Raw genomic sequence first — 14,805 nt, forward strand, 5'->3', positions numbered from 1 at the left:
GTAACACGGATGTATAAAATTGGATATTGGTCAAATGCTGCTGCGGTATCACACCCACCATGCTAATCCTAGCTGCTATCTAATTAGGCAAAGTCAATACTGTTTTAGCTAGTAAGTCAAGTTGCTAACTATTCAGAAAGTAAGTGAAACGGTCCCAGTTTCTTGTCTTCACACACGGTGAGAGATGTTTGAATTGTTTCGGAATCGTAGTTGTTTATGACCGCCACTTTGTCATCATCATGTTGCGTTTCTGCCGTTAAAAGCAAAGTACTCTATTCACTGTCAACTTTGTTAGCACTCAGCACATCTAAGGAACCTCGAACATTTATAGCACATCTGATGTTAACTGATTAGAGTACTTTACTACTTATATACAGGACGAATGTCTGCTCCTCCCTTTGCATCTTGACCTCCAACATGGCGGAAAAATACCTGTCACACACTTAACATTCCCTCCTTTAATATGTCTCCAGCAACAGTGTGCGCTTCATATTGCTTCCGAATTGGTTTTCATTCGGTTTCACGTCACAATCAGAGGTCCTGGCCCATCCAAACTCATTGACAGCACATGAGGATTAATTGTGATTGTAAATATTGAACAGGTTTAACATTTCCGGGAAGAGGCGAAAGAAAAACACACCCCACATCACAGGATAACCTTTTAGAAACATGTAACAATAAGGGTGTTGCTCAATTTTGATCGAAAGGTTAGGTCATATTATCGGTATGTGTGTATCCCACTTTTTATGACACAAGGGTGTGTCAGTGTCTTTGGCAAAGGTCATGTGCAGCTGTACAGTGTAACACAGAGATGAAAAGATAAAAAAAAATATTGTGCCCCAAAAAGGGTTGCTGCTGCTGGAATGGCTGACGACAACCGTAACATTAACACTTGCAACAGTGTTAAAATAAAAATAAGTTGCTATATTAATAATGTTTATATCAGATAAAAACGCTAAAACAAAAATATTCTCTTTAATAAAGAATGGTTATAGAGAATTCTCACAAGTCTTATTTTTTTGTAACTGTCACACAGTAGTAAAAAGAATCTAAAGACTAATGCAACACAGAGTTAATCCTTTGGTGTTGTCTGAACTTGATAGGAGACCTATCAAGGTGCAATACATTGAACTGTCGTGTTCAACTTTTTTTGTGTGTGACTTCAGAAGCCCTTTATGGTCCCTTTCCAAATTGTGCAACCTTAGTGGCTTTCTAATAGAAATAAATTAATCAATATCCACTTGATGTCTATCCTCAGGTGCTTGTAACGGTATACTACTATTCTGATTATGCTCACTAGTAGAACAAATGTGTCTGCTAGTAACATTGTTTCCACTACTGTATGTACATTTCTGCATATTAGTATGACAACTATGGCATAGTATTATTAAGATAACTACATATTACTAGTGAGGCAAAACTAAGCTGTTGACAACTGCATGCTACTAGTACTACTAGTGAATTTCTGTTCAATTTAACACTTTACAAATTTAACACTTGTGACTGTTTAAAATGTTATTTTATCGTATAGGCAGCGTGTAATATAGTTACATTGGCATTGTTTCTAGTTGTGTATTGAAGTGGAAGTCAACTTTAAACATTTCTTGACAATATGTGAGCTCACTAGTCTAAACATGACATTCTGATTAATGTTACATTTGTGGAATACGAGTTATGAGGCAAAAACCAGCCGTTTTTATCCATTTTAGGGGCGGCCATTTTGCCACTTGCTGTCGATTGAAGATTACATCAATGTTGCTCAGAGCTCAGGCAACAACCAATCAGAGCTTACCTGTTTTCTGAAGCTGCGCTGTGATTGGTTGTTGCTTCATCCCTGAGGAACATTGATGTCATCTTCAGTCGACAGCAGGTGGCAAAATGGCCGCCCCTAAGATGGATAAAAATGGCTGGATTTTGCTGCATAACTCATGTTCCACTAACGCAATATTAACCAGAATACCATATTTAGACTAGAGGGGCTGCATAGAGCATATTATTGTCCCAAAAAAAGTTTTTGGGTTGACTTCCCCTTTAAATCATTGTGACGTTTTCCCTCACCCTTAGTAACAAAGGTGGTGCAGTCAGTCCGATATATAATATTTTGTAATGGTATTCCCTTCCCATACAATGTGGAAATATAGTTGTAACCACAAACGGACCCACAAGCCAGAATACTGGCCCTAGCAGCCTAGCCCACCAGGAATTCTCCTGCTGCTCCAGTTTAGCCACTCAGGGCCTGGTTTTGCCTCACTAGGAGCATGTCCTACTAGTATGCCAAAGTTGTCCAACTAGTGTGCAAACATACAGTAGTGGGCAAAAACATGACTAGTAAGATACAAACCACTCGCTTACCTTTATTAAGGAATGAGGAGGATGTGGTAGAAACTTGACAAAATATTTATGTAATGTTACCTGTCACGCAATTATAAAAAGAAGTTAAGTACTAATATAACAGAGTAAATTCTTTGGTGTTGTCTTAACTGAGGTCTAGTCAAGTACAGTAAATGCTGTTCTTTCAGAAGCCTACAGTATATTTCCCCTAATTCTGGTCCCTTTAGGTTTGGCTTTGAAATTAGGAGGTTCCACCAGACAATAGTTAAAGTGAACCGCAGTTATTTGCGGGGATAGCGAAGAAGCCCTGCCACAAATAGCAAAAACCTGTGATTAATTGGTGCCCACGAGAAAGGTTTTCAATTGCCTTTTGAAGTTGGATCTTCCGTATATACTGCATAATAGATACGAATTGCTAATGCAATTTTAGTAAACAACCTGATCCAGCATACTGTATGCACAGTATATACGTACTGTCGAGAATGGCATTCAACGAATGCTACTTTATCGAATATTACTGTTTTTGCCATCATCGTGAACGTTCAGTGCAATGCGAAGAGTCGCCATTTCCTTCGCCATCATTGGGAGGTCGTCTGAACATTGGGTGCTCGTCTTCAGTCGCTAAGGGGCACACAGGACGTGACATTTTGTTAAGGACAAACAAACGTAAGGCAATAGCGGCCTCACTGAAGCACCGACCTGCCAGAGGGTCCCCTTTCCTTTGGCCACTTTACAGATCATGGTGAAGGGAATCAGAAAGAGTGATGACAAAGCAAGGAACCAGCCGATCCAATAGGCCCACCAGGGATACACGTAGGTGTTGTTGAACCTGAGCGGGGTGTATTTCAGCAGCAAGAACACGAGTGTTCCCTGTTAAAAGGAAACTGATCAGTGAAATGCGCTCAGATCAACGTATGCAAATGCGATGTTTGTTTTGCAGCGCTTACGCTGCATATAACAGGTGTGGCATAGAGCCAGCAGTACTTAATCAGCGACAGAGGTTTGTATCCGATCATATCCTCAATGTTGTCGCTGAAGCGATCGGCACCTAAAATGACAAAAACACTGCTGATGTGCGGCCCCATCTGATACTACGACATACTGTGTGATCTAAGATCCTGTACTCTATTTTAAATATAACAGCAGTACATAGTTGACATAGCATAATAGATCCTTTGGTTATTTTTATCTGACAGCATATTCATCATCTGCATAATAAGAGGAATAAAGGGATGGTAGTCTCCACCTCAGAGAAACCGGTAATAAAATACTTAAATAATATAATAATAATTTAATCATAGATAAACTGATGGTTCAGAATTATGTCAATAGTGTGGAACACGATGAATTGTGGCCTAAAATTAACAATGGAATAAATCTATTCCCCCCCAACACCTCAAAATTCTACACAAAACACACCATAATGAAAATGTAAAAAAATCTTAGAAATTTTTGCAAATAAATTAAATTAAAATAAATCGAATTAAAAATTAAAAACTAAGAAATCACAAAGAACCTGATGGTCACAGCGGTCCCCAAATGTACATTTTAATCATCTCATCGTATTATTACATATACAAAACAAATTGATAGATTGCTAGTTTTGAAATCAGAAGTTAAGTATAATAATTTGTTCAATTATTGTTCAACTTACTGTAAAAAGGGTAATTCCTCCAAAATATTAACTTACTATTTATTGTACATGACATTTTGAAATTTCAGTACAGATTTTAGTAAGGTTCATGGAAGTTGACACACGTGATTTTCTTAATACGTATAAAGCCAACAGCATGCAGTAATGAGTGGCATTAGCCTAATGGTGTCTTACCATAAATCCATCCGATAACCACTGACTGGCAGACTGCCATCAAAAGAAGCGTGGGACCACTGCAGACGTAGTGATCAAAAATCTGCAGAATGTATGAGCCGGCCTACAATAGAAAAAAACAGCTTATTATGAACCCATTCAAACAGGTTGAAAATGATATTTCAGTCAATTTATTTCTCCCTTTTAATAATAAACTGCTATGTGAAAAACGCGTATGTCCTTTTTTTGTTCGTTTTTTTTTTTTTATTTTTTTTTACATTTGTATGTTTTTGGGACTGAATGCAGCCTATGTGGAAAAACACTTATGTCCATTTTTGTCTTTTTTTTGTTTTGTTTTTATATATATTTTTTATGTTTTTGGGATGAAACTGAAAGCAGACTATGTGAAAAACACAAATGTCCATTTCTGTCTTTTTTTTTTTTTTGCATTTGAATGTTTTGGGATGGAACTGAAAAACACTTATGTCCAGTTTTTTTTTTTTTTTTTTTTTTTTTTTAATTTTTTTTTTTTTTTTTTTTTTTTTTTAATTTTAATTTTTTTTTTTTTTTTTTTTACATTTTTATGTTTTGGGATGAAACTGAATGCAGACTATGTGAAAAACACTTATCTCCAGTTTTGTCTTTTTGTTGTGTTTTATTTTTAATTTTTTACAATTTTATGTTTAAATGCAGAGTAGACTATGTGAAAAAACACGTGTCATCCTAAAAACACAAATGAATAAATATATACATAAATGAATAATACACTAATAATTAATTAATTAATTCAATGGACATAAGTGTTTTTTCACATAGCAGCGACGAAATGCTGCTGTGTGGCAGTTTGACATTGGAAAGCCCTTTTAGAACAAGGGACAACGCATGAAGTATTGTGCATTTGCGGAATGACCAGCACTGCTAAATGTGTGGGTAAGCCCACCAAAATGTGCCAAAAATCATCATGTGGGTATTCACTCTTGTGCCAGCCCGGTCTCATTTTGCTGTGGGATGGCATCCCATTCCTAAATCGGGAGCTGCCTTGTTGCGCAAACCTTAATCGGGTGGGACAAACATGGCATGTTGGGCCACATACAGACTCAGCAAAGTTGCATTACTCATGTACACAAGGGCCAATCTGGAAAATACCTGGCTAATCTATGAAAATAACATTTAGTTAATCCTCAATAACATTACAGTTAAGTAGACTACTTACATGAGATACTAAATTCTTACCTGGGACACCAAGAAGTTGCCAAAAAGATAGCAAAAAACAGAGATTAGCAACAAAATAAGCTCTCTGCGGTATCCTTTTTGGATCTGGGCAGGGTAGATATCCGTTATAGAGGTCATGATGCTTTCAAGTCCAGCAAACTGAGACGTGATAAAAGGACAAGCGGTCAGCTAACTTGCGAACGATCGCGTCTAAATATACTGTGTGGGAATTTCACAGAGGCTTCAACTGACCTGACCATCGATTCCCAACAGGACGATCATGGTGAAGAAGCACACAGACCACACTTGAGGCCATGGCAGGAGGCTCACTGCTTGTGGGTACACGATGAAAACAAGACCTGGACCTGCAGAGTCAAACCATTAAGAGGTTCGAACAGAGGCTGCCACTCTTGTACTTGTCATGTAAGCCTGGTGAGGTCATACCTGACTCAGCTACCAAGGTGATGTCCACACCCTGTTTTTGGGACATGTAGCCCAGAACTGAGAAAATGGCAAAGCCACTAACAAAGCTGGTCCCACTGTTCAGCAAGCAAAGAAAGAAGGAGTCTCTGGAAATCAGAAAGAGTCGCATTGTATGAATCAGGTTTTTAGTCATATTTTATTAATATTGTGCTGGACAAAACAACATCTAAGGTTATTGAAAATAACTAGAAAATAACTAGAACCAGGTAGGGACCTTTGCAAAAGGAAACAAATGACGAGTTCAAATGCAAATAGCGTTGTGTTAACAAGACAGAGTATGGATGCTATCTGAAAAGATGCTAACTGTAGTAAAATGCATGGTGCACTTGGTTTTTAAAACAAAACGTTTAAGATGATATTTTCAAGGGGAAGTCACACTTAAACATTTTCTTAACAATATGTTCTATGCAGCCCCACTCGTCTAAGTACGGTATTCTGATTAAAATTACATTAGTGGAATATGAGTTATGCAGCAAAATCCAGTCGTTTTTATCCATCTCAGTTGGCGGCCATTTTGCCACTTGCTGTCGACTGAAGATAGATGACATCACAGTTGCTCAGGCAGGCAACAACCAATCACAGCTCACCTGTTTTCTGAAGCTGAGCTGTGATTGGTCGTTACCTAAGACCTGAGTAAGTGCGATGTCACTTTCACTCGACAAGTGACAAAATGGCCGCCTTCTGATATTTGCTGCTTAACTCAATATTAACCAGAATTCCACATTTAGACGAGTGAGGCTGCATAGAATATGTATTGTCATTCTTTGGGCGGTTGACGTCACCTTTAAGAAGCATTGTCTGGTTTTGCAAGTATAAACAGTCTTCTCATAAAGGTGGCTTTATTTTTGTCAAAATGGCGCTCGTCAGCGTTCGTAAAATGGTGTCATGTAAAAATTGCTCACCTGTAGCAATTGTTGTTGTACTTGTTGTAGCTCCCAAGTGTGGTAAGACATCCCAAACATATGGCGTAGGAATAGAAAATCTGTGTTCCAGCATCCATCCACACCTTTCCCGCGTACAGCAGCATTTATTTAAAAAAAAAAAAAAAAAATGAGTGCGTGCCTATCAGTGAGTATAAACAAATGTATTTTATACCTGTGGATCAGCGAGGCGTGCGGGATTGGGGTACAGGTAGTACTTGATGCCATGCAGGGCACCAGGAAGACTCATTCCTCTGACAAACAACACTACTAACATGACGAAGGGGAAGGTTGCTGTGAAGTAGGTAGCCTAAATAAACGAATGAAAGGTTTACAAAACAATTGCTTTCAACAGCAAGGCGTTTTACATACAGTATCAAGGACTAACAGGGGGTGACAGTGCCTATTTTCAGTTCCATGTCTGCCTGTGTTTGCCATGTTTGTATCCGCTGATGTTGATACAGCCCAGCCCAGACAGTGAATGAGCAGCTCCAGTGTCTGCCATTCCTGTTTTGACAAGCATCAGGACGAACAAACTGTTCTCAAAGCACACAGATACTTTATCTAAAGCAGACTCCATCCAACAATCCCTTTGGCACACAAAATATAGCTTTCTGGAAGTGAAGCGTTGCCTATTAGATGTAGTTGAGCTCGTCTGGTTCTGAACTGCAGTTCAAGTTACGTGGGAGCCGAGCCCCCCATGGAGCACAACTTTCCCCAAGTCACATAACTACAGTAGGTTGGTATGAGAGGGAGTACAAAAAAGGTTTATACAACCCCTAGCAAAACGTATGGAATCACCAGTCTTGGACGAGCACTCACTCAGACGTTTTATTCTGTAGATCAAACTCAGATAAAAAGTATGAAACAGTTGTAAGGTCATTCCAAAGTGCAACATCTTGGCTTTCAGAAACACTAAAAGAAATTAAGAAAAAACATTGTGCTGATCAGTAAATGGTACTTTTATAGAGCAAGTGCAGGGAAATAAATATGGAATCACTCCATTCTGAGGGGAAAAAAATGGAATCACTCCATTTTGAGCAGAAAATAAGGACACGCCCAGTCAATTTCCTTTCCTTAATTGGGCACCTGCCTCAAATTACATCTGCTCGTTAGTCAGCAGTTAAAAACAGTGCAGTTATCACACCTTGGAGGGCTACTGGACCAAGTCGATTGGCAAGAATCATGGCTCCAACAAGGGAGATGTCTCTTGAGACCAAAGACAAGATTATCAACCTTCTTGAAGAAGGTAACTCTACACGTATGGTTGCCAAAGATGTGGGCTGTACACAGTCAGTTGTATTGAAGATCTGGTCCAAGTACAAACAGCATGGGCAGGTTGTTAAAGTCAAGCGTACTGGTAGACCGAGGAAGACATCTAGGCGTCAAGACAAACAACTAAAGGCCATATGTCTTGAAAACAGAAAATGCACAACAAGACAAATGAAGAAGAAATGGGAGGAATTTTCACAAGGCATGTTTTGGCCCTTCTATGTTTAAAATCCATGCTAATGGTCAGATGAAGGGGAAAATAATATGCTTGTCAATATGTGGAGGAACTCAATGTGTGCCTCAATATTAAGTGTTATTAGGTTGTAGGTGTTTATATGCATTGCTGTAATGTACAAAAGCAGAATATTGTGATTTTTTTTAGTATTAACTTGTTTTTTTGTTTTTTGTTTTTTACAATATTGTGACCTTTTTTGTATCGCCAACCTCCCCATAATATTGTGATAATTATTGTATTGCTACTTTCATATCGTGATAATATCATATCGGGATGTTGGGATATTGTTACATCCCTAATGAAAAGTCTTTTTTTTTTTTTTTCCTCCACCAAAACCCTTCTTAACATAAATTAAACAACAGTTGTAAATTTAAATATTTCCCAGGAACAATTTCCCCTGACTTGTGTTTTGAAATTCAAGTCAATATTACTTGCAATATTCTTTTATATGGGAATTTGTGTATATCATTGCTGTCCTGTCAAAAACAGTTGTCCATTTATTAATTGTTTTTATATTTTTACATTTATGGGATAAAACTGAATGCAGACATCCCCAAAACATAATTAAAAAAATAAATATTATTATTATTATTATTATTATTATAAAAGCCCTCTGAGTTCAGAACTACTTGTAAGTCCACTATTTTACAGATATTTGTATTCAATTTTGGAGGTTGTGCTGTAAAACTCCAGGGATTGAATGTTCATTTTCCATCATCAATATTCGTAGTGTTCTGTCTTTCTTACCTTCCCAGTGGATCGCACCCCCTTCCAGACACAAAAGTAGCAGATGACCCAAGCAAGAAGAAGGCACAAAGAAAGATCCCACTGGATTTTCCCCAAGACCTCAATGCCAGGAGATATGTTCAGTACGCGTAGTCTGTAAGCACCAATGAAGTCATATTTGGTCTGACATTCACATTATATTAAATATATAATATATAATATATATATATATATATAAATATATAAATTTAATATTAAAAAATATATATCTACAAGCTTACCGCCAAAACTCTACAACAGAGGATGATATGTTCATGTTGGAAGTCCAATTGGCACTATAGTTGCTCAATACGACGCAAGAGTCTGAAATGTTATTATATTGAAACATATTGCTGCACTCCAACACAATGAAGCAACGCAGATGACGGCAATTTCCGTACCTGTGTTCCATGCGTTATCACATGTTGCCCATGGCATCTCTCTGGAGAAAGAAGAGAACAGGTAGAGGAACGCCCAAGCTAAAATGACCATGTAGCTGATGCATCCATAGAAAAGGATGAGTTGACTGGCGTATCCAATGCCTGAAAATAACAACTTGTGTTAAAAAGGATTTTTATTGTATTCTTCTTTGGAGATTAAAACGTTTTTTGCCTTCAAACAAGGGGCAAATCTTTCTCCAGCACATGATTCCCCCTTGACTGGTGTACTGGCCCAGAGCTGTCTCCAGAACAAATAGAGGGATGCCACAGGTTCCAAGGAACAAGATATATGGGATGAAGAATGCTCCTGCAAGACAAGGTACAAAGGATCAGCAGATGGAGACGTTTTGTGCAACTTTTGTTGTTCCTGAAAACTCCTGAAAACCACTCATCTACCCTGCCGCTATAATAAGTATGTTAATCATCCATCTTTTAAACATTATATTGCACTTTAAAGATGTAAAGACACGTTTTGTTGCCCGTGTCAGAAGTCCGGATGGGAAGAAGTGTGGAAATCCAGGTGCGTAAAAAAAAAAAAAAAAAAAGGAAGTATGTGTGATGAGAAATGTGTTTCTCCTTTGATCACATAAACTGCATATTTAATACCAAGTGTATACTTATTCAACATATGCAGTAATACAGTATTAGAATGTTTGTTTTATTTTGAGGTTTAAATAAGACGGAATGCTGTGTATAAGGTAACATGTCTGGAATTTCCCCAAGAGGGAAGGCGTGGGCTCAACTTCTCTCGTAAAAGTGTGTAAAACTTATAAAGCTTGTAAATTACATTCAGTTTGAGAGAGAATAAAAAGAGAGCGGCCGAAATGAGTTTCCTCCGCAGGGTGTCCGGGCTCTCCCTTAGAGATAGGTTGAGAAGCTCGGTCATCCGGGAGGGACTCAGAGTCGAGCCGCTGCTCCTCTGTGTTGAGAGGAGCCAGCTGAGGTGGCTCGGGAATCTGGTTCGGATGCCTCCTGGACACCTCCCTGGGGAGGTGGTCCGGGCATGTCCCAGCGGCAGGAGGCCCCGGGAACGACCCAGGACACGCTGGAGAGACTATGTCTCTCAGCTGGCCTGGGAATGCCTGGTGATCCCGCCGGCGGAGCTGGTTGAGGTGGCTGGGGAGAGGGAGGTCTGGGTTTCCCTCCTAAAGCTGATGCCTCCGTGACCTGACCTCGGGAAAATTGTTTTTTTTTTTTTTCTTTTTTAAATATTTTTTTATTTACACTTTTAATGTCAAGAAAGTGATACTCTCTTAAGTCAAGAACTTGACCACATGGAGAATAATGGCCATTTTTGGGAACGATTTTCCATCCCGTCGCAGACTAGCGAATGCACATAGAACACATACAGTAAATGTAAAGGAAATGTTTCTCTTGAATGGTTATGATTCCCCTCTTAATATGTCATAAATTGGCCACATCAACATGAAGCAATTTAACTCAGAATTTACTTTGTTTAGGAAAATTCATGCAATTTTATTTTATTTTTTTGCCTATTGCAAACTGGCTTGTTCAACATTATTTCAACATGTCTCCTCTGCTAATTGTGTGATTGGTAGACAGTGAGGCAATTGTAGCCTATATTATTAATTTAGGGAAGCTATATACAAAAAGTGTTAAATATGACTGTTGTAACACCTTTTACAATCACACAGGTGTCCATTTATTTGTAAATATTTACTAGACATGTACGTGCCTATTTTAACATAAAGAGCATGGTATCAGTCAAAGAAAAGATAGTCACAGCACGATGTTCCTATAAGCTGAATGGGCTGTTCAGACAAAAAAAAAAAAAAAAAAAAAAATTAAAAGCAGCTGTTACCTGTTGATGTACAAGGTTTTGTGTGCGTGAAAACGCAATTACTTCTCACGTTACAGGCTACCAAATCTAAGGCTTTTGGATGAGATTAAAAACTGGGGGTGTTCAGCCAAGAATGTGACTTTTTGCACGTGCAGCACGTTATTTTCTTTGTCTTTTACAAGCTGTCAAAGCCATTTGCATCAAATGTGAAGTAGAGGGGACATGAGGCAGATTATGCAGAAAGTCCTGCAGGGACTTGGCAGAGGCTGGAATTTACTTTTACGCACACATTGCTCGGCTGACAAAAAGTGTGATAAACTTTCCTCAATGAGAAACGCTCGCGCACATCACAATATACAGTATTAAAAAAAAAAAAAAAAGGTAAAGTCAAAACAAATGACAGACAAGGTTTAAAATGAGTTTACATACAGTGCAAATAGGTTCACTAGACTAGACGTTATACTTTTCAGAATTAAAAACAAACAATACATCTTACCTCCGCCGTTCTTGTAGCATAAGTATGGAAACCTCCAAACATTCCCAAGTCCAATAATTGCACCAGCCACTGACAGGATGAACTCGCTTTTGGTGGCCCATTTGCCTCGCTCCTTGAGTCTTTGTGGAGACGTCTTTGAAGAAGAGACATAGCACAGTTTTCCCAGCGAGTCTGCCATGCCGCGTGCCGGGGGAGAGATCGCTGATGCAATTGACTCTTGGTGGTTCGAGGTTGGACTGGATGGGGAACTGGCTCATTATGGAACTATGTAATAGATATATGGCGGTTTGGCCACAAGGGGGACCTCTAGAAAGGTGATTTAAAAAAATAATAAATAAACCATGACTGGATATATAGAGACAAGCATGTGTTTTTGAACGAACGAAGGAACAAAAAACCTATATACAAATATATATATATATATACAAATATATATATATATATATATATATATATATATACAAATATATATATATATATATATATATATATATATATATATATATATATATATATGCATACATACATTACATGTATTTTTTACTCAAAAATGAATACTAATGAGGGGAAGTGGGTCCTTCGATTTTACTTACTGTCAATTAATTTTAGGACAGAACTGTGTCTTCCACGGGTACTCCAGTCTACTCCCACATTCCAAAGACATGTATGGCAGGTTAAGCCCTTTAAAATAAAATCATTGAAAATATTTATTTTTTATAAAAATGCCTTGGAAATTTTATCAATTAGCATTGCACGTGCCTTCTCTTCAAACCAAGAGCCCCATCTAGAGTAAATCACAAGTGGTTCATGAAGATTCATTTTCCCATCACTAATCTGTACCTATCCCAAGCCAAATCTGTGCCATGGATGTTATTTTACGCACACATGCGATGGTTCTACTAGATTCCAATGGGGCAATTTTGGCCAACCATTCATTCTACTTCCGATATACAAATTTATAATTTCTATACTATATGTGTCCAACTTTTGAATTAACTCCGAAAACACAAACGTTTCTTTCAATCTTATCTGTTGCAAGCAATTGTGAACATTGTAATAAAAACGTAGACGGTAACAGTGGTACATAAATCCATGACGCAAATATGCATGCTATGTACCCCGCCTACCACCCCAAGGCAGGTGGGATTGGCTTCCACATGCCTGCGACCTCTGTGAGGCTAAGCGGTTCGGATAATGGTTGGATGTTTACCCACCGTTAGTTAGCGCACTTTGAGCAGAAAAAAATCTAAATTTGTAGGTCTGAACCAGTGTCCTAGCAGGGTGGCGCAAATTAATCTGGTGGTGATTGTGGTTCACTCATGTCAATTTGATACTGGGAAGCAAGTTGACATGGTTATTTATTAGTTACATGTGTCGGTGGCAGCAACTTGGAGAGGCGGCCGAAAGCGAGCCGGGCCCTCCATATTAAAGGGAATTGATCTGGCATTTTTTTTTGTTTTTTAACCACAAGCTTCACTTTTTCATCCAGCGGTACATATGAAATCATAAATATGATTACATACTGTAAAATACAATATACACAGGTGGTGTTTCAGGTAACCATACTGAATTGATATGAGTGCGATCAGGCAGTCAAACAGGGGTCAAATGGTTGCCAACATAAAACCTTTATTAACTAATATTTCAACATTATTAACTGTCAGGCAAATGTACAAAGTGAATAACTGAACAAATGAAAAAAAAAGAAATCTACTCACCTTTTGATGACGTACGTGATGGATGCATTTGGGAGAGTGCTGACTGTGAGTGAATTTTTTTAAAATATGTTCATTCATACAGCTGTAAAAAGAGGTTAACCACTGTACTCGTATAGCAAAACTGAAAAGCAATCATTTGTGTACTCACCATTAGCTCTGATGAGGCATGACAGGATGCATGGCGCAGTGATGAACATTCAGAGATTGCGGAGAGGTGCGACTCTTCGCATTAAGACTGCGTGTTTATTTTTTTCTTTTATTATTGATGCTTGCACTTTGCTACATTGCCATAAGTTCCGTTTCGTGTTCTATGTTTACCATCGCACACGTCTGAGATGGCGTCACAAAATACGTGACACAGAAAAGCAAAACATTATTTCCATAGCAAAACCTCAGAGATTTTGCACAACTTCCAGGCACATTTTGTGTGTGCGTGTGTGTGTATGTGTGCGTGGGGGGGGTAATGTGTTCTGTACTTAAAATATGCAAATGCTAACAATAAATGCAGATAATTTATCACTGCATTTAAGGACAAAACTATGCTATCTTACATTTTTTTTTGACAGAATTTCACACTTAAAGAAGATAAACATCACCGATGTGTTATGTGTCTGGAGATGATTTATCACCTTCTACTTGTCTTGACTTGATTAGTTTAAAATACCTCATTTGATTTTATGTACAGTACTACATACCCTTATTCTGATGAAGTTAGGACATTGTCCAAAATGTTACTAAAAATAGAATACAATGTTTGTGAATCCTTTTCAACATATATTAAATTGAATAAACTACAAAGATTAAATATATAATGGGTCAAACTAATAAACCTTTTGTTGTTAACAATACAAGTGTATTCATAGTCATATTTTGAGCTTCATAAGTCGCACGTATTAATGGGAAACAGGTGTGGACTGCTGGCAGGCCAGTGCAGTAGTCTTTGATTACGAAGCTACACTCTTGTAACATGCAAAATGTGGTTTGGCATTGCCTTGCAGAAATAGGCAGGGTGTGGAAAAAATTTGCTCCTTGGATATGTTGCTACAAAATCTGTTCGAACCAACAAATAAATCAACATGAATGATGTGCAAGTTACCCATGCCAACTGGACTACCACACCCCATACCATCATAGATGCTGAATTGAAATGTTTTGGTTTTGTTTTTTTTGGCTTCTATGATTTCCCAAACCAATTTGAAATGTGGACTCGTCAGACCGCAGCACACTTTTCCAATTCACATCATTCCATTTAAGATGAAAGCTTGGACCAAGAAAAGCCGGCGGCGTTTCTGGGTGTCGATACAGTATATGGCTTTCGATTTGCA

At 38.2% G+C, this 14,805-nt stretch overlaps 1 protein-coding gene and 1 long non-coding RNA gene across 2 annotated transcripts; one reads left to right on the top strand and one right to left on the bottom strand.

The window, feature by feature from the left end:
* Positions 1 to 1,933: 1,933 nt before the first annotated feature.
* Positions 1,934 to 12,037, bottom strand: slc6a11a (solute carrier family 6 member 11a). Its single transcript, XM_077529456.1, is given in 15 exon segments — positions 1,934 to 2,952; positions 3,031 to 3,201; positions 3,279 to 3,379; positions 4,160 to 4,262; positions 5,372 to 5,509; positions 5,603 to 5,715; positions 5,795 to 5,919; positions 6,736 to 6,839; positions 6,929 to 7,063; positions 9,008 to 9,140; positions 9,268 to 9,349; positions 9,427 to 9,567; positions 9,638 to 9,772; positions 11,763 to 11,955; positions 11,957 to 12,037. Coding segments are annotated over 15 exon segments (1,854 nt in total). The 5' UTR covers positions 12,020 to 12,037; the 3' UTR covers positions 1,934 to 2,835.
* Positions 7,913 to 9,861, top strand: LOC144023707 (uncharacterized). Its single transcript, XR_013284594.1, has 3 exons — positions 7,913 to 8,002; positions 9,016 to 9,142; positions 9,649 to 9,861. It is a non-coding gene; the product is annotated as an uncharacterized LOC144023707 (long non-coding RNA).
* Positions 12,038 to 14,805: the final 2,768 nt, after the last annotated feature.

Source organism: Festucalex cinctus, chromosome 8 (genome assembly GCF_051991245.1).
Source record: "Festucalex cinctus isolate MCC-2025b chromosome 8, RoL_Fcin_1.0, whole genome shotgun sequence".
NCBI lineage: Eukaryota > Metazoa > Chordata > Actinopteri > Syngnathiformes > Syngnathidae > Festucalex > Festucalex cinctus.